The sequence below is a fragment of the Bufo bufo genome, chromosome 7 (assembly GCF_905171765.1).
Source record: "Bufo bufo chromosome 7, aBufBuf1.1, whole genome shotgun sequence".
NCBI classification, from domain to species: Eukaryota; Metazoa; Chordata; class Amphibia; order Anura; family Bufonidae; genus Bufo; species Bufo bufo.
In genome coordinates, this window is record NC_053395.1 from 28,542,477 (window position 1) to 28,570,410 (window position 27,934).

Sequence of the window (27,934 nt, forward strand, 5' to 3'; positions counted from 1 at the left end):
TAATAACGAATGCTTACTAAAATGTGGCTTGAGGGGTTAAAAAATAAAATTAACTTACCTCATCCACTTGATCGCGCAGCCGGCATCGCCTTCTTTCTTCTTCTTTCAGGACCTGCAAAAGGACCTTTGATGACGCGGTGACGTCAGCGCAGGTCCTGCTAAATGAAGATAGAAATCTTCTATCTTCATTCAGTGAGGATAGAAGAGCAGCAGCGCGGAAAACTAGCCCGTGTGAAAGGGGCCTTAGGCCACGTGGTGAGCGCGATTACGTCATCAAAGGTCCTTTTGCAGGTCCTAAAAGAAGAAGACGATGCCGGCTGCGCGAACAAGAGGAGGAGGTGAGTTAATTATTATTATTTTTTTAACCCCTCAAGCCACATTTTACTAAGCATTCTGTATAAAGAATGCCATTATTTCCCCTTATTACCATGTTATAAGGGAAAATAATAAAATGAATAGAACACCTAACCCCAAACCCGAACTTCAGTGAAGAAGTCCGGGTTCGGGTCTGGGTACCACATTCAGTTTTTTCTCACGCGTGTGCAAAACGCATTGCACTCGAGCGGAAAAAACTGAACATCGGAATGCAATCGCAGTCAAAACTGACTGAAATTGCGTGCCTACTCGCACGGTTTTCCCTGCAATGCACACGCGACGCATCCGGAGCAGCTCCGGGACACCCGTGTGAAAGAGGCCTTAAGCAGGGGGAAAACCAAAGCAGAGGAATTCCCTTGTCTAGATACTTGACGTCCCCTCTGTAGCCATCTAACTTTTATACCAAATATTGCAACCTAGGTCGATCCAAAATGTAATTATGTTTAAAATAATCCTACCATATAAATGGCTGTAATTTCAGGTAGCGCCTATCTCTACAGGGAAATATTGGTTGATGGGACCGCTAAGGCACACATTTTTGGGTGCTGCAAACTATTTGTTAAAGTCTGAGGTGGCTCGCCTTAGTGCCTCAGCCAGTGATGGACTAAGCGGGGTCTGTCCTGGCTTTTTCAGCTCGTCAAGCCCGGATAGGAAGTGCAGAGCAGCAGGGACCAGAGGAGATTTGGAACAGCAGCCTAGCCAATCAGATCAACCAAATTACGGTAAGTCTAGTGATAAATAGGGGGACCGATATTGCAGGCAGAGCCCTAAAATATCCAGCTAATTATATTTATGGTCTATTCTCGTTATGTACAATGAGTGCGTTATTACCACAGTGGTTGCCCCCTCTCTAGCAAATAGGAAAGATCAAATAAGACAAGCTTAACAGAAAAACCCCTGCAAGTATAATGTTTTTTATTGCCCACTATTACAAGCTGCTGGCTCTGCCATTACTGTAACTTTTAGGACTCATGCACACAGCCGTACTATACGAGTTATATTACAGCTGCTAATCCCATCCAGCACGGGTCTATGGTGCTGTAATTTCAGGTCTTTAAACCCTTGCCAGGGACAGGATTTGTGGCTGCAATACAACCCCGTATAGTACAGCCGGTGTGCATGCAAGTCTATGGAAAAAGGACTGACTGCAGAGATCTGTCTATCACAAGGTGTGGGGTGCAACCACCCGAGGCTCTTCATACTCCTTTTGGGCACATCAAACTGTTATCTGCTCAGAGGATGTTGCTCTCAGAGCAGCCAAAAAATAATAATAATAATAAAGTACCCGTTGTTGGAATGTTCACCAGATGATGCCACCATAGCTCAGAAAAAGTCACTTCTCATTTTGACTATGTTGCCAAGCTCTGTGCAGCACTGTTGTTTTTATTTTGCTAGGGCTTGCTGTGGATGGGATTACCAAGGTGAAGGACTATAGTTCCCATGATTTCTTCCACAGGCATTGCCTCTAGTTCCAGCTCAGTGTGACCACCGTAAAATGGAACATGAAGCGGAAGAAATTCCAAAGGGACGCCGAGGACTACCGCACCAACAGGGTATATAAATGGCAGAACAACTATCCTCACCCCCCCCTGGAACAGCAAAGGGACTACCTCTCCTCTTCAGACTCCTCCATCTCGAGCCGCGACAGCCGTTATAGACCAGAAAACCCCCCACCCGCCTTTCCGGGAACCCGAAGAAACCGTGGTCGTAGAGGGAGACAAGATCCAGCTGGAGCATATACCGGAAGGACGACCAGATCGCAGGTAATGGAGACATCCTTGCAATCTTTAGTCATAAACATTTCATCCAAAACACTGACACCTACACAAATACAGGTACTTCAGAAGGGCCTCTCCTTCTGTCCCTCCTACAAATTTGACACTTTCCAGACTGAATTGGACCTCCATAGGTTCTTCAGGAACCTACGGCTCAAGGTCCACTTCGGCAAAGAGGACAAGTGGTCTCCCCCTCACCACACCACTGTGGATGAGGGAAGAGCATTGATTTCCTCAAAGGACTTGGGCCTTAAACAGAAGAGCACCTACAACCCCCCCAAGAATTCTCACCCAGTGGAAACTTTTATTGCACTGGTTACAAGGGATATGGGGAACCTCAGGAGGGACATTGAGAGGGGAAAACTCTCATGTCAATCTAATTTATCACAAGATGAACGTAATGCCCTATTATGCCTTCAAAAGGACAAGGACTTAACCATCAAGCCGGCCGATAAGGGCGGGTCTTTGGTGGTTATGGACAAGAGGGACTACCTCGCGGAAATCCACAAACAATTAAATGACACTAACATTTATGAACGTCTATCACGTAATCCCATCTCAGCCATCAGGGATAACATCCAACAAGTCCTGACAACCCATCTAGGCAAGGGCACCATTGATAATGAAACAATATCTTACCTATCCAAAAAGCACCCGATAACACCTGTACTGTACATACTACCCAAAGTTCACAAACGACTCAACAAACCCCCGGGACGCCCCATAGTCGCATCCTCTGACTCCATTCTATCTCCCCTCTCTGAATTTCTGGAAAAGGTCCTCACACCTAAAGTTAAAACCACCAAGTCATTCCTTCTTGACACATCCACATTCTTGCATCTCATAAGGGACATCAAACAGGTTCAACCAGACTCCATTCTGGCTACCCTTGATGTGGTAAGCCTTTACACATCGATAACGCACAGCAAGGGCCTAGCTGCCACTAAGAGATTACTCGAGACAACGGGCACCAAACCTGAAATCTCATCACTGTGCATGGACCTCCTCCAAATTGTGCTTACCCAAAACTACTTTTTGTTTGAAGACACATTCTTCATTCAAAAACAAGGGACCGCAATGGGGGCACACATGGCACCACCATACGCCAATTGCTATATGGCCACGCTAGAGGAGGACTATATTTACACGAATACAGAATTCCAACAACATGTAGTGATCTGGAAAAGATATATAGATGATGTCTTCTGTATATGGAACAGCACGACAGAATCACTACAAAACCTCCTCACCTACTTAAATTCTAACTGGCCTGAACTTCAGTTCACCCTACACCACAGCAGTACATCAGTCAATTTTCTAGACACTATAGTCTCCAAAGATCCCAACGGCGTTCTACATACTGACCTCTACACTAAACCGACCGACCGCAATAGTCTATTACATTACTCCAGCTTCCACCCCACCAGTATGAAGAAGTCCCTCCCACGATCGCAGTTTCAAAGAATATCCCGTATAGTCGACAACACGGCAACTAAGGAAATGAGATTGGACGAAATGTCCACACGCTTCCTAAACAGGGGCTATCCCAACACTGTAATAAAAGAATGCCTACAACCCAGCCAGAAAGTCAGGGAAAAACAGTTGTATTGAGGTAATAGCCTGTTCAAATATGTTGTGCAATCCATACCTAACCTGTCTTAATATGTTGTGAAATCCTTACCTAAGCGGACTCTGCAGTTAGCTAGACTGTCTAACCCCTTTTTATGGAGTAATCTTTGTTCCACAGTATACGATATATAAGCTTTGTTAGTATACACTACGTTCAATTTTGATTCCAAAGTATACGGTCCATAGAATATTGTTAGCATATTCTCTGTCCCACTCTGCAATTGTGTTCCTTAACCCCACCTACTGTTACCCATTAACTAACTTTAAAACCGGTGAAGCACCACAACGTCTCACCACGGGAAAAGCGCACAACCTCAAACCACCTACTGACCACAGACTACTCCGATGAAGATCCTGCTGGATCCCCAGATGACAGCTAACGCTCTCTTCCCGTGCCATATCGACACGTCCTCCTTTTGTATATAATATATTCGATATACTATCTGATATTTGTCTATTACGCACCCATTTGCGACATTATATGTACTATACAATTGATCCTATACCTATTGTGATTATTGTATATTTATTTGTGACACTTTGTATGCCTCTCCAGTTACACTGAAGAAGGCTTCTCAGCCGAAAACGTTCTTGACTGGAACCGCACTAAATAAAAGCTTTGCACTGAAACTCAAGTGGAGTACAGGAGTCTTTATATATTGCGTAAAATGGAACATAACATAAACTGGCTCGACAATAAAGCTTTGCTCACATCTGCAGTGGAGGTTCCATGCAGAAGATCCATAGCAGATTTTGTCATATTTTCTGGAAAACCCAGCACAGCACATGTATGTCCAGCTTCAGATCTAAATGAGCCCCCCCCCCCCCCCCACCAAGAAAAAGTTGCTTTTTAAATGCTTATATTTACATTTATTTATTTTTACAATACAGACAAATGCGAACAGCCGAATAAAAAAAAAAAAAAAAAAAGAAGGCACATATGTACAATGGTTCTAGTCACTGATTCTGCAAGGACTGAAAAGCTTTAGGACAGGTGGTTCCAAACGTCAGCTGGACAGAGCTTTCTGCAACCGTATGATTGACTCCTCGGGTCCTAACGACAGCATCATCTCGGCAACGCTTGGCCCTGTCTAGAGAAAAACAAAGGAGGGAAGAATGGGAGTTGTAATCCACAAGCAGAACATCAACACTTCTGACAAATTCACTATTACACAATAAGGCCTCTTTCACACGACCGTTTTTTTTTTTCCGTTTTGCGGGCCGTTTTTTGCGTTCCGTATACGGAACCATTCATTTCAATGGTTCCGCAAAAAAAACGGAATGTACTCCGTATGCATTCCGTTTCCGTATTTCCGTTTTAACATAGAACATGTCCTATTATTGCCCGCAGATCACGGTCCGTGGCTCCATTCAAGTCAATGGGTCCGCAAAAAAAAACGGAACACATACGGAAATGCATCCGTATGTCTTCCGTTTCCGTTCCGTTTTTTGCTGAACCATCTATTGAAAATGTTATGCCCAGCCCAATTTTATCTATGTAATTACTGTATACTGTATATGCCATACGGAAAAACAGAACGGAAAAACGGAACAGAAACGGAAACACAACGGAAGCAAAAAACGGAACAACGGATCCGTGAAAAACGGACCGCAAAACACTGAAAAAGCCATACGGTCGTGTGAAAGAGGCCTAATGGAGAGAATTTCATATTCTATATATGTTCTGTGTATTCAGCTATATCTGCAGACCTATATATGTTCCATGTAGAGATAGGATTGCTCCGGATTACAAAGCTCAAGGATGCACTAATGAAAGATTCTGATGACTTCCTGTTCCGATTTTGTCACGAAAACATCTATGTAGATATATACACACATAGCAGCCACCGTTCAAGCCAGGTATGGATGTAAACCATTGCTGTGAATGGTGATTTGGATCTCCACAAGTTCTCTATGACAATAGTGCCCTTGACAGAAAACAGAAAAGGTCGTCAGATCTTTCATGTAATTTTTTCCCCTTCATTATTACAGTTTTCAGTCTCTCAATACCGGAGGAAAGCGCTTCAGTTTTGTCCCCTTCATTGTCAATGGGGACAAAACTGAACTGAATGCACCAGAATGCATTCCGTTCCGATTGGTTGCGTTCCCATGCTAGCCGTGTTTTTGAGTGCATCATGGGATGCAGAGCAAGGCGGATCCTGCATGAAACACAATGCATGATCAATGGTGTCGGATCCGTGAATGTCTGATAGGTGAGGGTCCCACCTCTGGGACTTGTTCCTATTTCAAGAATGGGACCCTGAAGTGACTGGAGAGCAAGCTGCACATGCGCACTTTTCTCCATTCGCTGCTATGTGACTTCCTAAATTAGAAGTGAATGTAGAGGCTACTGTGACCACGGTGTGACCCCATTCTAAAGATAGGAGAGGGACCCGCACCTAACAGACATAAATTGCATATCCTATTGATGTTTGGCGCACACCATATTTGTGCTAAAATTTCGTGCCCCTTTATGCTTGAAAAAAGTGGGTGAGTTGCCTGCCTCTTAATAACCTTGGTGCTTTTCCCTCAGGTTTTCATCTCAGCCATTCATTTCTATGTGAGTTATGGAGGCAGCGTAGGATAACCTGCTTGACTGTTTCCGTAACTCTGGCCACCACATACGACAGGTATTTCAATCTCGCCCATGACTGGATGAGGCAGGAATAACCTTTTAAGGCTGGTGTATGAAGTGCCAGTCGTAATAAATCTCTCCGATCATGCAATTTGAATTACGGCTGCCATTGGGCTTGACTCTCTAAGATTCGCTCACCAGACAATGACATCCAGGGCACCTTGGTCAGAAAATGTATGACAACTGTCTTACAGAAAAATTATGGTTGTGTTGCAAATAGCAACCTGAGAAAGATAAATGCTGGCTGGCTGCTATGGGCGCTTCCGATAAGACAGTTTTCCAGCACCCGACCCACTGAGTATGAGACATTTGTGAGACATTTGTGGCATATAGATTGGTGACTGTCAGCAATGATTTTTACTGCACCTCAAGCCCGCTGAGCATCAGTCGGAGAAGCTTCATGGCCGTGCTGTAGTTTGTGGCTTTCAGCCGCTTCAGGTCACTCCTCAGCTCTTTACTTAACACTTCCAGGCTGGTGTCATGGTGGCTGTTCTGCAAAATCCTGAAAATAAAGGAGCAACACAGATTTCTTTATCATTATCTAGAAGACAACCCGTCACTAGGTGCCCTATTAAGTTTTAAGAATTCCCAAGGCTGGTTTGCTATATAAGTAGCATTTTTTGGGGTTATACCAAGTATTGAAGTTCTCCATCTACAGAATAGGGAGTAACTAACAGATCGGTGGTGGTATGACCTCTGGCATCCCCTCATCCTGAGAACCGGATGGAGACGCAGGTTGATCACATGATCTGTTGCTCTGTTCCAAGGATTAGCAACCTACGGCACTCCAACGGTTCTGAAACTTCAACTCCATTCACTTCTATGGGCGTTACAAGAACAGCTGAGCAAGTGTGCATGCTGGGAGTTGTAGTTTGACAGCAGCTGGTGTGCTGAAGGTTGATGAACCCTACGATATTCATTCTCTATGGGACTGCCAAAGATAGCACAGTACAGCCCTTGCAGTCCCCTAGAGAATGACTGGAGTGGCAGGGCACATGCCTGACCTGCTGCTTCATTCATTTTCCGAAGGTACAGGGCACCCGTTCTCAGGAAAATGGGGTCCCAACTGTCGGATTCCCACTGATCAGTTAATAAGGTGGGCGAATAACATGGTACAAGCCCTTTAAAACCAAACTGAACGCTAAAAGTAATACTCACTGCACAACCAGACTCCCAATCGCACTGGCTTCGCTTGAAAGGCGATTCAGATCTTCCAGCTGCACGAAGGGTCGGACCCACAGATACGAGTAATCTGGAGACAGTAGATCTGTCAGCAGGTTCAAATGCCCCTGGGAGATAAAAAGGCAGAAAAGATTCCTTAGAACACCATGAACTGGTGATCAGGGCAGATTGTCAAAAGTCACGCAAAAGAAACATTGGCCAAAGCAACAAGTCGGTGTCCATTTCCATTGCTTGCTATGGCCAAGTGCTCCAAAGGTGCCGCCAAACAGGTGTGAAAGAAAGTGGAGCAGCTGGAAGCGTCCGCGCCGCTCTGCGGACTGTCCTGTCGCTTTGGCTTCTCTCAGCCTCTCCAGGAGGAGGCACAAATAGACCGTAGACTGTAAAGGACAGCCATTTTTCTGAAGTCGAGATATACGCTGATGTGAGCCAAGGACGCAAGGTGCTCACAAGAGAAATGCATCTTCTTCATATGAGACCCACTCACTGCCCAGGCCCCCCACTTATGAAATGATCGCCATACTGCAGAGTCCAAGAATTACATACATTTCATCTACAGCAACATACTTTAGGTGCCACATTACCGGATATTCTAAATTATCAGCCAGCCATGGAAATGTAACATTTTCAGGAATAAAACGTATAAGATGCGACTGGTTGTTTCCTAACTGGTTCTCGCTGCTCAGCCTTGTCCACAGCTACTACAGGTCTGAATTATCGGACGTTCTGGAGATACCGGATTAAAAGAACGGCGCTGCAGATATAGGCTACATTCACACGACTGTAGTGTTTTGCGGAGCCGCAAAACACGGATACCGGCCCGTATGCGTTCCGCAATTTGCGGACCACACATGGCCGCCGCTATCATAGAAAATGCCTATTCTGTGGACAAGAATAGAACATGCTCTATATTTTTGCGGGGCCGCGGGACTGAACTACGGATGCGGACAGCAGGCGGTGTGCTGCAAGCATCTTTTGCGGCCCCATTGAAATGAATGGGTCCGCAAAATTGCACGGATGCGGACTGATTCATACGGTTGTGTGAATGAGTCCATACAGTGAGAAACTGAATACCATACAATGATTTGAGAGTCCACATACCTTCCTCAGCACCAGTATCCTCTCAATATACTCTTCATCAAATGTCAGATCCTTGTGCTTCTCTTGCAGAAGTGACTGCAGCTGTGCCACCAACTGTGCCCGGGTGTCAGCACCCTCAATCCACCGCGTGAGGTGAACCCTACAAGGAATTGGAGATATTAAAGCTCCTGCAGTCGCAGGGACCCTATCTAATGCAGGGATCAGCAACCTCCGGCACTCCAGCTGTTCAGAAACTGTGACTCCCAGAATCCTCCTTTCACCTCTATGGGAGTTACAAGAACAGCCGAGTAAATGCGCATGCTGGGAGTTGTAGTTCCACAGCAGCTGGAGTGAAGGAGGTTGCTGATCCCTGATCTAGTGAATAGTCTGTGTACATTTACCTGTTGAAGTCTGGAAGTTTCTCCAGATCCAGGAGGGCAGAATGAGTGCTGGTGCTTTGCAGGTTGTACTGCTGAATTAGTGCGGGGAGAGTTCTGCCGATCTGATTTCCTGGACGGGAGGAAGAACAAATGCTAAGTTTTGCACAGTGCAATTCAAATCTGACCATTTAAAGGAGATTACTGGCAGCACATGGGCAGGGAACAGCACATGCATGCAGCTAGTAATAAGCCTTATTAAACTATAGCCACCGAGGTCCGAATGTTTAGGCTACTTTCACACTGCCGTTCGGTGCGGATCCATCTTGTATCTGCACAGACGGATCCGCACCGATATTGCAAACGCTTGTATCCGTTCATAACGGATCAGTTTGCATTATTCATTCAAAAAAAATGTCAATGGGGGACGGATCCGTTTTCAATTGCACCATATTGTGTCAGTGAAAAACGTATCCGTCCCCATTGACTTACATTGTAAGTCAGGACGGATCCGTTTGGCTCCGCATAGTCAGGCGGACACCAAAACGCCGCAAGCAGCGTTTTAGTGACCGCCTAAAAAACGCAACAGAGACCAAATGCAGCTAAATTGATGCATTCTGAACCGGATCCTTATCCATTCAGAATGTATTGGGGCTGAACTGATCCGTTTTGGGCCGCTTGTGAGAGCCTTGAAACGGATCTCACAGGCGGACCCAGAAACGCCAGCGTGAAAGTAGCCTTACATGAAGGCATGCTCAGCTGCTAGCTGGCTGCTGATGGAGGGTTCTGTCTATCTGTGGCCTCCATTCACTTACACTGGGGACTGATAGAACTAGCGCATGTGCAGTCCGTCCCCAGTGTAAGTGAAAGGAGTGAATGGACTCTACAACTAGACTACTGACATAACTACGAAACCGCTAAATTGTATAATTAGGCGTTTATGGTCTTCATTAAAGAGGACTTTTCACCGCTCCTGACATGCCTATTTTAATAGCTTCATGCATTTGTGAAGCATCTATTTTTGCTAGCAGTCTGCAGTAAGGGTACAGAGGGGTGGTAACCAGTTTGGGGGGGTGTCCCTGCACAAGCTGACTCTATCCAATCAGTGCTGCCATTGTCAGACTGTGCAGGGACACCCCCCAACTTGTTACCACCCCTCTGTACCCTTACTGCAGACTGCTAGCCATACATTCATAACTTCTAGCAGGAATAATAAAGGAATGGCAAAACACAGAGCCATAAGAACAGATGCTCCAGAATTGTTATTACATGGGGAATGCATGTACCTATTAAAACAGCCATGTCAGGAGAGGCGACAGGTCCTCTTTAAAGGGGTTTATTAGCAACATTTATCACATAGGTGATATCCAACCACTGGTTCCCCCACGATCACAGAAACAGGCCATGTGACCACAATGTGGGACTGTCGGGGATAGCAGAGTGCGGCCCTCAATAGTATCATAGATCTGCAGAGAGCGGTGGACATGTATGTGCACCACCGCGCCATTCACATGGCAGGCTCGGACTCCCTGTTCTTGTGATTGGTGGGGGTCCCAGGGGTTAGATCCCCCAAGGGTCATACACTTATCACAGATCCTGTGGATACATGATAAATGTTTGTTAATAAGATTACCCTGGCTTTGCATGTAGTCACTTCACCCCTTGACTATTTATTCTCCCTCCTCTTCTCATACGGACAAGTCTCGCTCTCCATCTTTACCAGCGAATCCCGATCCGCAGTTCGTTATAATGTCCAGCAGGGCGTCCGGCAGGTATCCTCTCTGCACAAAGTGTTGGATAAATATATCCCCCTGTCGTTTGGAAAGTTTGCTGCCATCTTTGTTGAGCAGGAGCGGGAGGTGAGCATATGCTGGAGGTTGCCAGCCCAAGGCACGGTACAGGAGCAGATGTTTGGTCGTAGAGATCAGCCACTCTTCTCCCCTCAGGACGTGGCTCACAGCCATTTTGTAGTCATCCACCACATTAGCCAAGTGATAAGTGGGAAAGCCGTCCTGCTTCAAGATCACTGGGTCTCCTTCCACGCTCGCCACATCGTGGTGTGTCCAGCCATAGACCAAGTCCTGGAAGGAATGAGCCCCACTAGGCAACTGGAACCGGACCACAAAAGGCAAATTCTTTGACAGTTTCTCCTGCACTTGGCTTGAGGTAAGATGTCTGCAGCGATTGTCGTAGCTTTAAGAAAGAAAAAGTTAAACGGAAATAAAGCGGTTAACTGCAAAGGCAGGTATCAGCAACCCCCGAAACTCCAGCGGTTGTGAGACTACAAAACCCAGCATGCTCTATATATTTCTGAGAACAGCCAAGGTAGTGTGCATGCTGGGAGCCGTAGTTTCACCCCAGCTGGAGCGCTGGAGGTTGCTGACTCCCGGCATTGGGGGCACAGGGTAGACAGCCCCTGCAAAGAGTGCCACATTCAATTGGCATGGCTGCTTCCCTTATGATAACAGCCAAACTGCCTGTGACATTTGGAGCGTGAGGTGATGTAAAGTTGTCATTTAAAGGGGTTTTCCAAGACCTGGGTAGATTCTGGAAATCCCCTTTACTGTGTAGGACGTTGAGGAAAAAAAAAGAAAAAGTGCAAAGTCACAGTGTCTGACTGGCTGCTATGGTCAAGTGAGGTCTTACTGGTTGCCACAACCCGGAGGACCGGCAGTGGGGCAAGCAGTGGGCAGCAGCACTAGAAGATTTGTGAGTACATTGAAAAGTGTCATCCACTGCAGCATTTAGGTGAATGGGTGCAATGTCACAGGTCATGTCTGGAAACAGCACACACAGCACTGCAGGTAGGATGTTCCAAACCGCCTGAGATGCCTGCTGACAATGCTGCTGCAACGGGATTTCTCCGGAGCCTGGACACCTCTCCAAGTGAAGTGTCTGGAGAATGCAGCACTCGGAGATCACTGAATGTAGGTCAGCGTCCCCCATTCTCCCCGTAGGTGAGGGTCCCACAGGAGGGACTCATAGGAATTGGGCACTTATGGCGAACTCTGATTGTAATGCCCCTCTAACTGTCTCAGCTATTGTGAACAAGGAACCAAACACTAGATATAGGCCATTAAAGGGGTGATAAATGTACGACTGAAGGGGTCCGACTGCTGGGTTCCCCACGATCATGATAACAGGGGTTAATGGAGCGGTAGTGCGCACGAGGACTGGGACTTCCAAGTATAGCACTTAATTACCTCCCACAAAAGTGAACTGAGCATTCATGTTTGGTTCATGACAGACGCCAGGGCAGCAGCCATACCTCTGAAAATCATACATTTATCACCTGTCCTGTGGATAGATGATTAATGTGGTTTGTGGACCAACCCCTTTAAGTTGTATCTGTTCAAGAGGAAAGCTGGGTGATACTTAGTATAGCTGCCACAGGGGGTGACACCCAGCCTACCCAAGCATATGCATGGCAAAAGAACTCCATACAACTAGGCAGCAATGCCATTCAAGAGTTTGGTAATACAGTGCTACAACCCCTTGTTGAAGTTGCAGTGACAGCCACATTTGGTGGCACCCAGCTTTCCTGGAAACAGATAAAAAAAAAAATTAACTAGATTTCCATGGTCGAGCACACCATCTGCAAGTTCTGGCAGAGCTCTGGGAGACAGAGCACCATCTTACCGGGGGGTCTGTCTACTCCTCAGCGCTTCTTTTTTGATCAGCTCCAGTCTTTGCGGAGTACAGAAGCAGCGGTAAGCCGCTCGGCTTTCCAGCAATGCTTGCACCACCTCATGATATAAGTTCAGCCGCTGTGACTGTTCATAGGGTCCGTAAGGACCTCCTCGCCGGGGACTCTCATCTGGTGGGATCCCTGGAGAGAAGAAATTTACAGTGCAAGTGTGAGCCACATCTTCTCCAAGATTGTACACTGCTCAAAAAAATAAAGGGAACACTTAAACAACACAATGTAACTCCAAGTCAATCACACTTCTGTGAAATCAAACTGTCCACTTAGGAAGCAACACTGAGTGACAATCAATGTCACATGCTGTTGTGCAAATGGGATAGACAACAGGTGGAAATTATAGGCAATTAGCAAGACACCCCCAATAAAGGAGTGGTTCTGCAGGTGGTGACCACAGACCACTTCTTAGTTCCTATGCTTCCTGGCTGATGTTTTGGTCACTTTTGAATGCTGGCAGTGCTTTCACTCTAGTGGTAGCATGAGACGGAGTCTACAACCCACACAAGTGGCTCAGGTAGTGCAGCTTATCCAGGATGGCACATCAATGCGAGCTGTGGCAAGAAGGTTTGCTGTGTCTGTCAGCGTAGTGTCCAGAGCATGGAGGCGCTACCAGGAGACAGGCCAGTACATCAGGAGACGTGGAGGAGGCCGTAGGAGGGCAACAACCCAGCAGCAGGACCGCTACCTCCGCCTTTGTGCAAGGAGGAACAGGAGGAGCATTGCCAGAGCCTTGCAAAATGACCTCCAGCAGGCCACAAATGTGCATGTGTCTGCTCAAACGGTCAGAAACAGACTCCATGAGGGTGATATGAAGGCCCGACGTCCACAGGTGAGGGTTGTGCTTACAGCCCAACACCGTGCAGGACGTTTGGCATTTGCCAGAGAACACCAAGATTGGCAAATTCGCCACTGGCACCCTGTGCTCTTCACAGATGAAACCAGGTTCACACTGAGCACATGTGACAGACGTGACAGAGTCTTGAGATGCCGTGGAGAACGTTCTACTGCCTGCAACATCCTCCAGCATGACCGGTTTGGCATTGGGTCAGTAATGGTGTGGGGTGGCATTTCTTTGGAGGGCCGCACAGCCCTCCATGTGCTCGCCAGAGGTAGCCTGACTGCCATTAGGTACCGAGATGAGATCCTCAGACCCCTTGTGAGACCATATGCTGGTGCGGTTGGCCCTGGGTTCCTCCTAATGCAAGACAATGCTAGACCTCATGTGGCTGGAGTGTGTCAGCAGTTCCTGCAAGACGAAGGCATTGATGCTATGGACTGGCCCGCCCGTTCCCCAGACCTGAATCCAATTGAGCACATCTGGGACATCATGTCTCGCTCTATCCACCAACGTCACGTTGCACCACAGACTGTCCAGGAGTTGGCAGATGCTTTAGTCCAGGTCTGGGAGGAGATCCCTCAGCAGACCGTCCGCCACCTCATCAGGAGCATGCACAGGCGTTGTAGGGAGGTCATACAGGCACGTGAAGGCCACACACACTACTGAGCCTCATTTTGACTTGTTTTAAGGACATTACATCAAAGTTGGATCAGCCTGTAGTGTGTTTTTCCACTTTAATTTTGAGTGTGACTCCAAATCCAGACCTCCATGGGTTGAAAAATTTGATTTCCATTTTTTTAATTTTTGTGTGATTTTGTTGTCAGCACATTCAACTATGTAAAGAACAAAGTATTTCAGAAGAATATTTAATTAATTCAGATCTAGGATGTGTTATTTTTGTGTTCCCTTTATTTTTTTGAGCAGTGTATATACAGTGGTCCCTCAAGTTACAATATTAAAGGGGTTCTCCGAGACTTTTAAAGGGAACCTGTCACCTGGATTTTGGGTATAGAGCTGAGAACATGGGTTGCTAGATGGCCGCTAGCACATCCGCAATACCCAGTCCCCATAGCTGTGTGTGCTTTTATTGTGTAAAAAAAAACTGATTTGATCCATATGCAAATTAACCTGAGATGAGTCCTGTATGTGAGATGAGTCAGGGACAGGACTCATCTCAGGTTAATTTGCATATGTATAAAATCGGGTTTTTTTTACACAATAAAAGCACACAGAGCTATGGGGACTGGGTATTGCGGATGTGCTAGCGGCCATCTAGCAACCCATGTCCTCAGCTCTATACACAAAATCCCGGTGACAGGTTCCCTTTAAGAAGTAAAATGACGGAAAACCCCTTAAATTGGTTCTGGGATGCCATGTTGAAAACACTATAACTTGAGTTCTTAACTCTATGGAGAACTACTAATTGGTTCCAAAGCCCCAAAATGTCATCCTGAGATAAGAGAAATGAAGATTTAAGAAAAGTAAGCAGATAACTAAGATAGGTGAAGAAAGTTCTTCCATATAACAGTCAGGAACGGCTGCCGGAAGCTGTAAATCACTTTCTAGGATGAGCACAGGAGCTTCTTCAGGGTCCTGTATGGTACACATTGTGCCAGGAAAAATAGGAAAAAACGCCCTCACCTGGTGTCCAAAGGAGCGGCTCATCCTGGCACAGATCGAGGGCAGTATGGGACATGTAGTACCGCACTGTACTGTAAAGAGGAGCTAATAAACAACCACTACAGGCGTTTTACCAGAGAAAGGGCCATGTATGTCTAGTTTTACCTTACAATATCCTAGGAAAAATCGCTGTATGCTGAAAATAATGTATCTTGAGGGTCCAATGTATATATATATATTTTTTTTTTTACATAAAAAGGTTGAAATGTGAGGGTCTACCTGCCCACTCCAACATATCTTCTATGCCATCCGCCGCTCCTGGAACCAAGCGGCTTCTATCTGTGTCTTCAAGGCGCAGAATAAAAGCTCCTCCATGTTGTTTAGCGAAAAGGTAATTGTAGAGTGCAGTGCGCAGACCACCCAGGTGTAGAAAACCTAAGGAGACACAAGATGGGGGATCAGCAAAACTCTTTGGGTCCACGGGCCGACCGTGGCTTCCCTGACCCGAACTGACCATATCAGAGTAAATTATGATACAGTCCGTTCCTATCGGATGGTGGGGGTATTGTACTGTACTGCATCACATCAGTACACATCAATAGCCCCGCCATCAGACAGAGACTGGCTGTATCATAAATTACTGTAATACCGTCAGTCCGGGTCAGGGGTCGCTGTCGGCCTGGGAGATGTGGCCGACACATGGAGAGTCTTTCCTGGGCCGATCGTGGCCGTGTGCGTGAGTTCTTTAAGTGTAACTGCTATTCTTTTTTTTTTTTTTTTTGTGTAATATGTAGAGGCAGAGATGTTGATCATTTTTCTAGAAAAACGGCTCTAAAGTGGCCCATTTTGAGCCTAAGGCTCCATTCACGCGTCCGTAATGTGTTTTGCGGATCCGCAAAACATGGACACCGGCAATGTGCGTTCCTCATTTTGCGGACCGCACATCGCCGGCACTAATAGAATATGCCTATTCTTGTCCACAATTGCGGACAAGAATAGGACATGTTCTATTTTTTGGGGGGGGGAACGGAATTGCGGACCCGGAAGTGCAGGTCCGCAATTCCGTATCCGGGCAGCACATCGAGCTGCCCCATAAAAATGAATGAGTCCGCAATTCCGTTCCGCAAATTGCGGACGTGTGAATGGGGCCTTAGCAACGCTCCTCTGTCTTGTGTTTACATAACACAGTCAGTGTTGAGCGCGTCTCCACAGTTATGTAAACAGAAGACAGAGGAGCGTTGCTAAGGCTCAAAATGGGCCACTTTAGAGCCGTTTTTCTAGAAGAAATGTACGATTTCAGTAATTAAAGCATATTACAAAAATAATCAACATCACTGCCTCTACATATTACAAAAAAAAAAAAAGACAGTTACCCTGCAGTCATATTACTCCATATGCTCCCAGGTAGTGGAGGGGGCAGATGTCACGAGCAACAGGTTGATCAGAGGTGTCTTATGGTACAGCCTGAGCTGTTCTGACATAGCAGAGTTGGGTTGTGTCCAGCAGTTTAAATTTACCTGTGGGGCTCGGAGCAAATCGCACCCGAATTTCCTTATCTGGCCCTCCAGTACACCCCCTGGTCCCCTGACGGGCTGCTGAGAGGAGAACCCTGCCTAACAGCAGCCTCATCTCCCCAGATGTTGCCCTTGTCAAAAGTTGTCTTCCACCGGCCACTGTCCGCATTCACAAACCAGGTTCCTGAAATGTCTTCATGACAGGCGCCATTATACCGGAGTTCCCAGCTATAGTCTATTACCATAGTCTTCAACAAAATGGCGGCGTCATCGGCAATGATTAGCGTCCAATTGCCCTTTGGTTGGCAAAATACCGGAAGATTGGCAAATCAGCTTCCGGAGACTAATTACGACATCCTGCGGCTTGTCTCTATGGTATCACCATCATTCTTCCGGTTCTAGCTAGGCCTACGGTGGTCAGCTGGGTCCAAAAAGATCTGATTGTGCGTTTCCCGGCAGCACTAGCGCTGGCGACTTGTACACAATCATCATGGCGTCCCAGGACGGTGGGTACCGGGTCCCCCGAGGGCAGAGCCGTGTGTTAACCTTTTCTGACCCGTGCAGAGACTGGCGGCTGTGTGTTGCCCTGTCACTCGGATTGTTGTGCCAGCTGCCACAGCCATTCCTGCCTTGATGCCCCTCTCATTATAACTGCCTTCCTTTAGATGCCCTTTCTTGCTGCCACCCCCACCCTAGGATCCGCCCAGCTACACGTCCTAACTTTATGCCCAGCTCATGTGCCATCTGTCATTCATGCATGCCCACTGCCCATCCTTGCTGCTTGTGTGCCATATGTAAACCATAGCCCCCTATTGTGTGCCATCTGCTGGCATCACTGCCCTGAGGGCCCTGTGTGCTGTGCATGGGACATCATGCCATCCCCAATATGGGGCAGTGCCATCTTCCGAATCACTTGACAACTTCTCCTAGGTGTCGTTACCCATCAGGAGTTGTCAGACAATGCGCCCGTTGACAAAAGTTACACTTTTCCGCAACTTTTGGGCATTTTGACTCCAAGGAAAGTTCAAATCCTGGATGAAAAGGGTGCAGACAAGTCGTTCCACCCAGTGGCGGTAACGCTGGGCACCACATCCCATCGGCTGTGGTATAACGCCAGCCTTTTGTTGCCTCCTCCCTTGTGCCATGCCATATATGTGCCAATTATCCGTTATAAATGCCCGTCCAATGCCGTGGGCCATGAGCGTGCCGTGTTTCTTCTCTGTGCCATAGCTTGCTTGTGTTTTGCATGACGGTATTGCTTAAAAGTCTCCCTCCTTCTGCGTGCCACGAGTGCCATATATCCGTGGTTATGTATGGGTGATAAGTGTCACGCCTGTTAGGGGGTAAGGTTTCTGAAATATGAGGATCTAGCCCAGGGATCAGCAACCTTTGGCGCTCCAACTGCTCGGAAACTACAACTTCCAGCATGCAAACATTCTTCTTACTCCCATAAAAGTGAATGGAGCACTCTGGGAGTTGTAGTTTCAGAACAGCTGGAGTGCCGGAGGTTGCCGATCCCTGATGTAGCCTAATTATGTCTTTCATACGTCTGTGACGATATCCGTAACAAGATTGTCAGTGTTTCGTCCGTGTATCCGTTTTTTTTCCTCTCTGTGTGTCATCCGTAATCCATGGACACTGCTAGGCTGAAATTTGATTTCCAGAGCGTGTCCTACCAATGCTCCGTGAAAATTACTGATCGAACATGGATGGTCCGTGTTTTTCAAGGACCCCTAGACTATAATTTGTGCGAGGGATCTGTAATGCTTGGTCCAAATAGGGCAGGCTTCCATGGTGTTTTCACAGACCCACTGTCCGTGTGAATACACTCATTAAAGTCAATGGGTATGTGTGCTCTCCACAATTCACTGATGAAGTCACAGAGAAGTCATCTCCCAGCAAAGCCAGACAGTGAGTGCACGCTGGGAGTTGTAGCTTTACGGCAGCTGGAGAGCCACCGGTTGGGCACCAGAGACACGACAGACTGTCTCATCGGTAGGGACCATGATGCTGCCCCCTTACCAATTGCTAGGATGAAGGGGGGTCCTATACTGTTCACAGAACGGTACCCTTTTTGTCTCCTGTTGGGCTCATTTAGGGAGGTATAGGCCGGCCATGGAATTGCGTTACATTATGTGACCCATCTCCATCTCTCTCTACGATGACTCCTGTTGAAGCAGAAGAGGCGCCTCGCCGCGCTCTGTATCGTAGTGGGGCCCCTTTATTTCAGTGATTGGTTGTGGGGATAGTTCCAGCCCAGGCCAATGGAGACTGATGTCATGTCAGAACGAGTTCTCTGAGATCGGATTCACACTGATGCTGTGGGTCTGGGTCCGTTAAACCCGCTGTTCGGCTGTGACACATCTGAGGGATTCAGACATATAAAGCGTGACTGTGGCCTAACTGGGTACATAGAGTATGGCAGCAAATCGGACAAGTAGCTGAATTGCCTATGACACGGACCACTAAACTCCAGATGTTTTAAAACTACACCCCCCAGCATGCTCTATTCACTTACAGCCTGGTAAGTGTGCATTTTGGACGTTGCCAATCCTTGCCGAGTCTGTAACCCCTTAATTTCCCCTGTGACATGTATGTCCATTATTATGGTGTATCGCGGGGCTCAGCAACCAGTTGCTGTGAAACTACAACTCCCAGCATTCATGCTTGAGTGTTCTCGTAACAACTCTAGAAATGAATGGAGCAATCTGGAAATTGTAGGTTCAGAACAGCTGGAGTGCCGGAGGTCCCTGATCTCTGGTGTATGCTATGGTCACCATCAATGTGTTATGTCCCCCGCCTTCATTTTTTGTCCCTAAAAAAATCTAGTCGCGTCACATTGAACGGGACCTGGTCCTGTGTTTCACTTGGCGCCTGATGAAGAGGACGCTATCACTTCACCTGTGTCCCCGGCCTGTCTACTCTGCTGCTAGCCCTCAGTCCTTGCCCTCAGCCACCTGCATGAACCGTGACATAATCTGCCCCTCATGTTCATACAGATCTGGTCTGCAGTAGGATTTCAACACTCAATATGTACGTATGAAAATGCATCCTTAAATAATTTGCAGCAGGCAGTGAACTTATTTGCCCCCCCCCCCCTCCCCCACGCGGTGGCATCTCAGGGACAGTTGTGACCATTTACCTTCATTCTGCTGACGCAATTGTCCGACTAGTGTGGAACGATCTGTTTTGTGCATGGCTGAACTAACCCTTCGTGTCCTTGTCCCCTATAGAAGTGGAAGAGCTGGGGATGGAGGCGGATGGACAGAAGCCACAGCTGAGCTGTGAAGAAAGCGGGGACATAGCTCCTCAGGACAGCAGCTCGGCGCAGCCGGAAGAAGACGGCGCTGTCAGTAATGGAGGGGACTCGGAGTCAGAGAAAGAGCTTGTAGAGTTTAAAATCATTTGGAATAAGAACAAGTACGACGTAAAGCTTCCATTGGATAGTACAGGAGCAAGCCTTAAACAGAAGATACATACACTCACAGGTAAGTCCTCCAAAAGAGATATCTGTCTCTATGATAGACCGCTTTAAAGGGTATCTGTCACCAGGTTTTATGCTGCCCTACCTGAGTGCAGTGACTGCAGCACTGGTCTTTCAGAAAATCGCACTTTATAAAGTGCAGTGCGAGGCAAGAGTCCTCAGTGTTCACGAGCTGCAGGCTAACCCTGCCCTCCAGCGCTGATTAGCAGCCGTCTCCTTATTACTGTGCATAGGGAGAAAGCTGTCTACCAAGGGCAGGGAGCCAGCAGTCCATGAATCGGCTCACATTGCACTAAAGAAACTGGGATTTTTATGAAAATGACACCATATGGAAAAGTGAGTGCCAAACTTTTAAAGGGTCACTGAGTTTACAATTTTTTTTTTATATGTAATATAGAGACATATCAAAGATTTTGATTGGTGGGGAGCTGAGCGCTGAGACCCCCACCTATCCCTACAACGAGACAAGGGAAGCGCTCGCATATCGCACTCTGCAGAGGATGGAATTGAGACAGGCTCATAGACTTCTGTTGAGCTAGTCTCCTGCAGCGATATAGGAGCACTTTTCTCTCCTTGTTTTAGCGATCAGTGGGGGTCTCAGCACTCATACCCCCAATGATCAAATCTTTTGATTTGTCTCTATGATACATCTAAAGTTTTTTTTTTTTTTTTTTTAACTCAGTGACCCTTTAAGACTCGGGCTACACAGACTTTTAGACATGAAAGAAAATCCCATCAGGCCACCTTACTCACTACTTCTATAGGGTGCGACCTACCAGAACATTTACACCATAGTGTGTGATCTACCATAGGAGACAATGGGTAAATGTCTTCACAAAATGCAGACCGGACGCCCCATCTCTTTGGATGGAGAATGCCCTCTGATGGACTATGGCTATCTGCTGCTCACATCCGTTTATTTTGTACTTTCAGGTCTTCCACCAGCTATGCAGAAAGTCATGTTTAAGGGGCTGCTTCCCGAGGACAAGACACTACGAGAAATCAAGGTCACCAATGGAGCAAAGGTTATGGTAGTAGGTTCCACCATCAATGACGTACTGGCTGTTACCACCCCCAAAGAGACCGTCCAGCAAGAGGTGAAGGAAGAGGAGACCAAGAAGGAGCCATTGTGCAGGCAGAAGGTAAGGCTACAATTTCTTCAAATAGATGCCCTTCTTAGAAGTCTCTTGATGGCTCCTCTTTTAATATGGGGGGATGGCGTAATGCCCAAGAGGAAAACCACAGGGTCACTTGGTGAACATCCAGACTCCATGATGATGTCACCAATGCTGGATATCAACCCACAGCCTCTAAACGAAACGGCGGCAATGCTGCCCCGACCAAGCATCTCAATTATCTGGATTGTGGGTCATGTCATAGATTTTATTCTTTATTTTTGAGATATATATTAAGTACTTTTTCCATCTAGTCTTAAATTCTAACCTTTCTTTTTATATATTTAAGCAACACAGAAAGGTACTGGACAAGGGCAAACCGGAGGACGTCATGCCATCCCTGAAAGGCGTGCAGGTAAGGACACCTATTTCTGGTGGCCAGCGGTACCTAATGGTACCCAAGCACAGCAGGCAGCCTTTTTTGATTCAATAGTTTTTTATTAAAGGGGTTCTGCACTTTGTTTAAACTGATGATCTATCCTCTGGATAGATCATCAGCATCTGATCGGCGGGGTCCGACACCCGGGACCCCCGCCGATCAGCTGTTTGAGAAGGCAGCGGCGCTCCAGCAGCACCGCGGCCTTCTTACTGTTTACCGCTGGCCCAGTGACGTCACGACTAGTATCAACTGGTCTGGGCGCGGCTAAGCTCCGTTCCCTTGAATGGAGCTTAGCCGCGCCCAGGCCAGTTGATACCAGTCGTGACGTCACTGGGCCAGCGGTAAACAGTGAGAAGGCCGCAGCGCTGCTGCCTTCTCAAACAGCTGATCGGCGGGGGTCCCGGGTGTCGGACCCCGCCGATCAGATGCTGATGATCTATCCAGAGGATAGATCATCAGTTTTAACAAAGTGCAGAACCCCTTTAGGTTTTGCAGCATGCGAGAAACATGCCGGGCAGCAGGCAGCCTTTTTGTAGGCTGAACCTATAAGGGCGAGTTCAGACTGTACTGTGTAATACATGTGGATGGGGTTTTAAAAACGCCGTCCACATATAGCAGATAATAAGGCATGCTGGGGGTTTGCAAATGTGCTGCATGCTCAGTATGTTATGCCATTGATTTCCATTATGGATTTCATCCCTTCATGTAACTCATGCAGATTTGCAGTGGAATCTTCATGGATTTACAGTGAAATTCTGCCACATGTGAACTTACCCCAAGAGCCCGATGACCTATCGGTATCTGATTGGTGGTGCCCCCTTCCTTGATTAGTTGTTTGAAGGGGCTGCAGCACTTGGGCGAGCCTTTGACAATATGCTGTACTACACTGGTACTCAAGACGTATTGCCATTCTTGTGTTCTGTTCCAGGAGAGACTTCCGACGACTCCTATATCTGGTATGTACAATAAATCTGGAGGGAAAGTCAGGCTGACATTTAAACTGGAGCAAGACCAGCTATGGATTGGTACAAAAGGTGAGGAACCAACAGCTCCAGGCAGCAAGGCACAATGTGATAAGACTGTGCCATGAATGTATAGGATAGATAAGGCTTTCTTCAGATCATAACATTTGTATACGATGGGAGTACCCTCTGACGTATGCCACTGTATACCCATTGGCCACATTGTTAAAGGGGTTTGTCTCACTTCAGCAAGTGGCATTTATCATGTAGACAAAGTTACTACAAGGCACTTACTAATGTATTTTGATTCTCCATATTGCCTCCTTTCCCGGCTTGATTCATCTCTCCATAACATTATAAGCAGCTCGTTTGCATAGTTACGACCACCCTGCAAACCAGCAACGGTGGCCGTGCTTCCACACTACAGGAAAATACCTATGCGCACTAGTCTTGTGGTCCCGGCTACTGCAGAGGCTGGCGCCTTTTCCTAAAGTGTACAAGCACGACCACCGCTGCTGGATTGCAGAGTGGTCATAACCCCTGGATACAGGCTGCGTATAATGTTATGGAGAGATGAATCCAGCCAGCAAAGGAAGCAATGTGGAAAATCACAATACATTAGTAAATGCCCTATAGTAACTTTGTCTATATAGTAAATGCCATCTGCTGAAGTGAGAGAACCCCTTTAATGTGAGTCTGGTACCTAAGTAGTGTTCAGAGATCCGGCCTGCAGGAGCTTTCTGGATCCGGTATTGCCGGACGCTGCCTGAATGCCCGTCGGTCCCATTAACTATAACGGGGACAGGAGTAGATCCGGCTGCAACCTGGCAAATATGCCGAGAATCGGCCAGACTATAACTGATGCGTGGGGCCAGCGGACATTCGGGCAGCGTCCGGCAATGCCGAATCCAGAGGGCTGTCGGATCTCTACTAGTGTGAAACTAGCGGGAGGAGTTTGTATACCTGGTTATGGCCACACAAGTCTGTACAAAGAATTGTGACTTTTTTTTTTTTTTTTATGCAGAAAGAACAGAAAAAATCCCCATGGGTTCTATTAAAAATGTACTCTCCGAGCCAATTGAAGAACATGAAGACTATCATATGATGGTAAGGGGCGTCTCTGTACTTTTAGATAACAGGAACTTTATTTCCATGAACTTGGAATCGGCAGCATCTTACGGAGCAGGAGGAGCTGAGCAGATTCATGTATAGCATAGCCTGTTATGTCAGCCTTTGCCTATATTTTTTTACTTACTTATCTGGAGGATTTTCTTCCCTTTTTGTGGGTGGGCAGCAGCTTATATAAGACAGTCAAGCACCTGCCTCTTCCGGGAGGCATTTCAGGTAGCTCTTGTTAACCCCTTTCTGTCCTGCCTATAAAATAGCGCCTCACATATAGCCCTAGAGATACATATGGTATGTAGTGCCCCAACAATTTCCTTCTCCACTGTCTAGAGAGAGATAGAGCTATATACTGTACTTCTTCTATGGAGATAGAAGTAGAGATGTATGAATGAATGGCGTCTGGGCCGCTTGACCTTTTTTAGGCCTCTTGCACACGAACGTATTTTCTTTCCGTGCCTGTTCCGTTTTTTTTTTTCCGGACCAGATGCGGAAGCATTCACTTCAATGGGTCAGCAAAAAAAAATTGAAGTTACCCCGTGTGCATTCCGTTTCCGTATGTCCGTATTTCCGTTCCGCAAAAAAATAGAACATGTCCTATTATTGTCCGCATTACGGACAAGGATAGCACTGTTCTATTAAGGGCCAGCTGTTCCATTCCGTAAAATATGGAATGCACACGGATGTCATCCATATTTTTTGCTGACCGCAAAATACATACGGTCGTGTGCAAGAGGCCTGTGAGATCTGGGAAGCTACTGAGCATATTAGTCCGCCACTGAATGCAAGATAAGGATAAACAGTAGGGGGCGGTATCTTAGAGGAAAAACGTAAATCACATAAAAAACAAACCATATTTTTATTGGATGTTTATTGCAGTAATACTTAATTTGAAATGTCCTGTTGATACTAATACTGTTCATAGGACACTCTTTTTATGTTTGTAGGAGTCCAGTGGGCGGGCTTGCACTTAAACACAGGGAAGGCTGGCAATCATTGTCTTTTTATTTAGGCAGGGGCTATTATTGAAATCAAAAGCCAAGGGGTGACTGCTATAATAAAACGTAACTTTTAATGATAAGATAGTTAAGATGAACCCTGATCAGAATAACAAAGGAATTGTCTCATCTGAGACAATGGCGGCATATGGCGAGGATATGCCCCCATTGCCTGATAGGTGTGCTGGGACCTGCACCTATAATCGGGAATGGAGCCCGCAAGGTGGTGGCTAGAGGACTCCGGTCCGGCCACCACCAAGCGCTCTGCCCATGACCGGCCACCGCTTCCATTCACTTCTATGGGCCCAACGGAAATCGCTAAGTCTTGGCTATTTTCGGCAGCTCCATAGAAATGAATGGAGGGCGGCTGCGTATGCGCGGTGTGCGCCCTCCAGCACTTTCGGGGTTTCGTTTAGGAGATAGGTGCGGCTTCCAGTGGTGGGGCCTGCACCTATCAGACAATAGGGGGATATCCTAGCGATATACCCCCATTGCCTCAGATGAGACAATCCCTTTATAATAGTTAACCTCTTAGATATACTCAACCCCTATGATAACCAGGGGTATGAGCGGCTTGTACGGGGTACGCGGCGGCACCCAACCCGTGGAAATGAAAAAAAGAACCAATAGTTCCTACCACATCCAGTGTGTAGGTAGGCTTTTCTCACCTGGTGATCCACCCGCGAGACAGGATATTACTCGCTACGGGAACACGGTATTGTCCAGTCCCCTACTCCCTCTGTATGCAAGTAGAGTTAGGGTTGTCTAGGGCCTTGAAAACAGGGAAAGGTTCCGGACGGGGCCGCTCTTTTCAGGGCGTTGACTCCGTATTAGGAGGTCATCAGGGCTGAGTAGGGCATACTAGAGACAGTATAGTACCCCTACACTGGCTACGCATGAGTACGTCTGTGAATGCGACAGCAAGCACAGGAATTCCTGAAACTTTATTGAGTGGACACCTGTCTGAACCATATTCGCATGACGCAATTCAACTGGACCGGTAAGATCGACCCATTTTTTTTACCAGTCTGATTGTAGATACACCCCCTTTTGGGTTGTTGTAAGTACATACACCTGTTGCTAGTAGAATCATTGTTACACCCTTATGGGGTTGCAGATTTTTTGGTTTATTTGTTCTTGTAGGGGCTCTTTATTATTATTTCATTTATTTCATTCAAAGTTAAGTTTTATATGCTTTACTGCCCCCCTTTAAATACTCTGTAGGTAGGGTGTCCATCAGGCATAAACCGGGGTCAAATGAGTCCAGGGAATGGATGTGGTAGGAACTATTGGTTCTTTTTTCATTTCCACAGGTTGGGTGCCGCCGCGTACCCCGTACAAGCCACTCATGCCACTCTATGAAGTTATTCTGATCTAGGTTCATTTTACCAGTCTTATCATTAAAAGTTAAGTTTTCTTATAGCAGTCACCCCTGGGCTTTTGATTTAGATGTTGCTGGTGAAGCACCTCCATGGTGGTCATCCTCTGTGGTCCTTGGTTGGATTTTGTGTGGGGCTATTATTTCAACGACCCATTAAAGGGGTTGTGCCAAGTATTAAAGTTATACCCTATCCGCAGTGTAGGGGATAACTAACTGATTGCTGGGATCCCACTGATCCCGACAATGGTGGTCCCATGTCTATATGAAGCAACATGCTCCTTGCTTCACTATGGAACTGCAAGAAATGGCCAAGTGCTGTGCTCCGGCAGTCCCATAGAGAATGAATGAAACGGCAGGGTGCATGCTTGGCCTACCGCTCCATCAGGACAGGGGCGTGGGATCTCTGTTCTCAGGATATTTAGCACAACCCCGTGACATAGCCGTGAACACAAATTTACGTTCGTCTGTATCTCCCACTGAATGATTTATTGTTATTTTTTTCTTCTACAGGCTTTTCAGCTGGGTCCTACTGAAGCATCTTACTACTGGGTATACTGGGTGCCAGTACAGTACGTGGATGCCATCAAGGACACAGTGTTAGGGAAATGGCAGTATTTTTGAAGTTACGCTCACCTCTGGCACAGGACGCGAGACAGTGGGAGGAGCCATCCAACAGCCACACCCTTTCTAACCCCGCATCCTCAACACCTGAACCCCGACCCCGCCATCAAATCCCTTTCTCCACTGCTCCACGGAAACTTACTGGGGTGGAACTTTTGCCGTTGCAAAACATCCTGTGCGACAGAGAAGGCTTACTTTTATAGGAGCCAGAGGTGACCGATCCAAAAAAATAGTTTACATTTTTAACTTTTGCACGTTGCAGGGTCCCCCCCCCCCCCCCCCCCCCCCCTGCAGCTGCCTCAGCCATATATATCCAAGTCAATAAAGCAAAAACCGCTCCTTTTTTTTTTTTTATTCCCTTTTAAACCCTTTTCACTGCTAGGGAAGACCTATAGGGCCAATAGATAGGTCTTCCTGAGCAGCCTTGGGAGAAGTATCAGATGATTTGATGCCGACGCCAACGTGTCAGAATTGGAACAGCGCCGTCTGCAGATGCCACGTCTTCACTGCATGCAGGGACCCCTTCAAAACACGCAGAGAAGCCCAGCTGAACGCTAGGAAAAATCCTCGCAAAGTGCGGCAAATGTTTCCATGACTTCTCTTTATATTTAGTATCTGCCAGCACGGTAATATGGAGGGTTATCAAACTGCTTAATTGTTATATTATATTTTTTTTTTTGGTTTCTTAATATAGAAAAAAAATAATTAAATGGATGCAGGAGAGGCTGCACTGTAAAAATCGTCTTTGTCCATGTGTAACTGTGGTTTAAAAAATCTGCAATATTTTGTAGCACAGTGCACTAGATATAGAAGGGATTCTATAGTTTAAAGGGGTTATCCGGTAAAAAATATAGATGACCTATCCCCAGGAGAGGTCATCAATATCAAATCGGCAGGGGTCCTGATTGTCGGAAGAGCTGATAGCAGAGGCCGTGAGCCTGAGCAGCCTCTTCCTAAGCCATGGGACGCCACCGTACTTAAGTCACATGGCCTAGTTGGAGCCCAACCCCTATTGAAGTGAATGGGGCCTAACTGCAATACCATTCACAGCCACTATACAATGTACGGCGCTGTGCTTGGAAAGCTG

The 27,934-nt window shown here is 46.8% G+C and overlaps 2 protein-coding genes across 3 annotated transcripts; one reads left to right on the forward strand and one right to left on the reverse strand.

Annotated features, from left to right (window-relative positions):
- Window positions 1-4,481: 4,481 nt before the first annotated feature.
- EARS2 (glutamyl-tRNA synthetase 2, mitochondrial) lies at window positions 4,482-16,914 on the reverse strand. Of its 2 annotated transcripts, none has more exons than XR_005780494.1 (9): window positions 16,729-16,914; window positions 15,491-15,646; window positions 12,690-12,879; window positions 10,771-11,243; window positions 9,075-9,183; window positions 8,695-8,833; window positions 7,598-7,703; window positions 6,781-6,916; window positions 4,482-4,870 (listed from the first exon to the last, which is right to left on the reverse strand). XR_005780494.1 is itself a non-coding variant. In XM_040440239.1 (9 exons), the coding sequence occupies exons 1-9, from the start codon at window positions 16,892-16,894 to the stop codon at window positions 4,787-4,789; spliced, it is 1,584 nt and encodes a 527-aa protein (XP_040296173.1). In that variant the 5' UTR covers window positions 16,895-16,913; the 3' UTR covers window positions 4,485-4,786. The 2 variants fall into 2 exon arrangements, 1 of the variants encoding a protein (XP_040296173.1); XM_040440239.1 differs by having other exon boundaries at window positions 4,485-4,870; window positions 7,573-7,703; window positions 16,729-16,913.
- A 179-nt stretch (window positions 16,915-17,093) lies between these two features.
- On the forward strand, window positions 17,094-27,586 carry UBFD1 (ubiquitin family domain containing 1). The gene is made up of 7 exons (XM_040440240.1): window positions 17,094-17,231; window positions 19,959-20,213; window positions 21,143-21,351; window positions 21,674-21,739; window positions 22,692-22,797; window positions 23,750-23,832; window positions 26,737-27,586. The coding sequence occupies exons 1-7, from the start codon at window positions 17,216-17,218 to the stop codon at window positions 26,845-26,847; spliced, it is 846 nt and encodes a 281-aa protein (XP_040296174.1). The 5' UTR covers window positions 17,094-17,215; the 3' UTR covers window positions 26,848-27,586.
- The last annotated feature ends 348 nt before the right edge of the window (window positions 27,587-27,934 follow it).

Excerpts from the sequence above, each read along its gene's own strand:
- UBFD1 (XM_040440240.1), top strand. Across the intron at positions 21,352-21,673 it reads AGCCATTGTGCAGGCAGAAG|CAACACAGAAAGGTACTGGA; the intron begins GTAAGGCTACAA and ends TATATATTTAAG. Across the intron at positions 22,798-23,749 it reads GCTATGGATTGGTACAAAAG|AAAGAACAGAAAAAATCCCC; the intron begins GTGAGGAACCAA and ends TTTTTTATGCAG.
- EARS2 (XM_040440239.1), bottom strand. The coding sequence starts at position 16,894 with ATGCGGACAGTGGCCGGTGGAAGACAACTTTTGACAAGGGCAACATCT. Across the intron at positions 15,647-16,728 it reads ATTTGCTCCGAGCCCCACAG|GTTTTCTACACCTGGGTGGT; the intron begins GTAAATTTAAAC and ends GTGTCTCCTTAG. Across the intron at positions 9,184-10,770 it reads CTGCGGATCGGGATTCGCTG|GAAATCAGATCGGCAGAACT; the intron begins GTAAAGATGGAG and ends CCTCCCGTCCAG.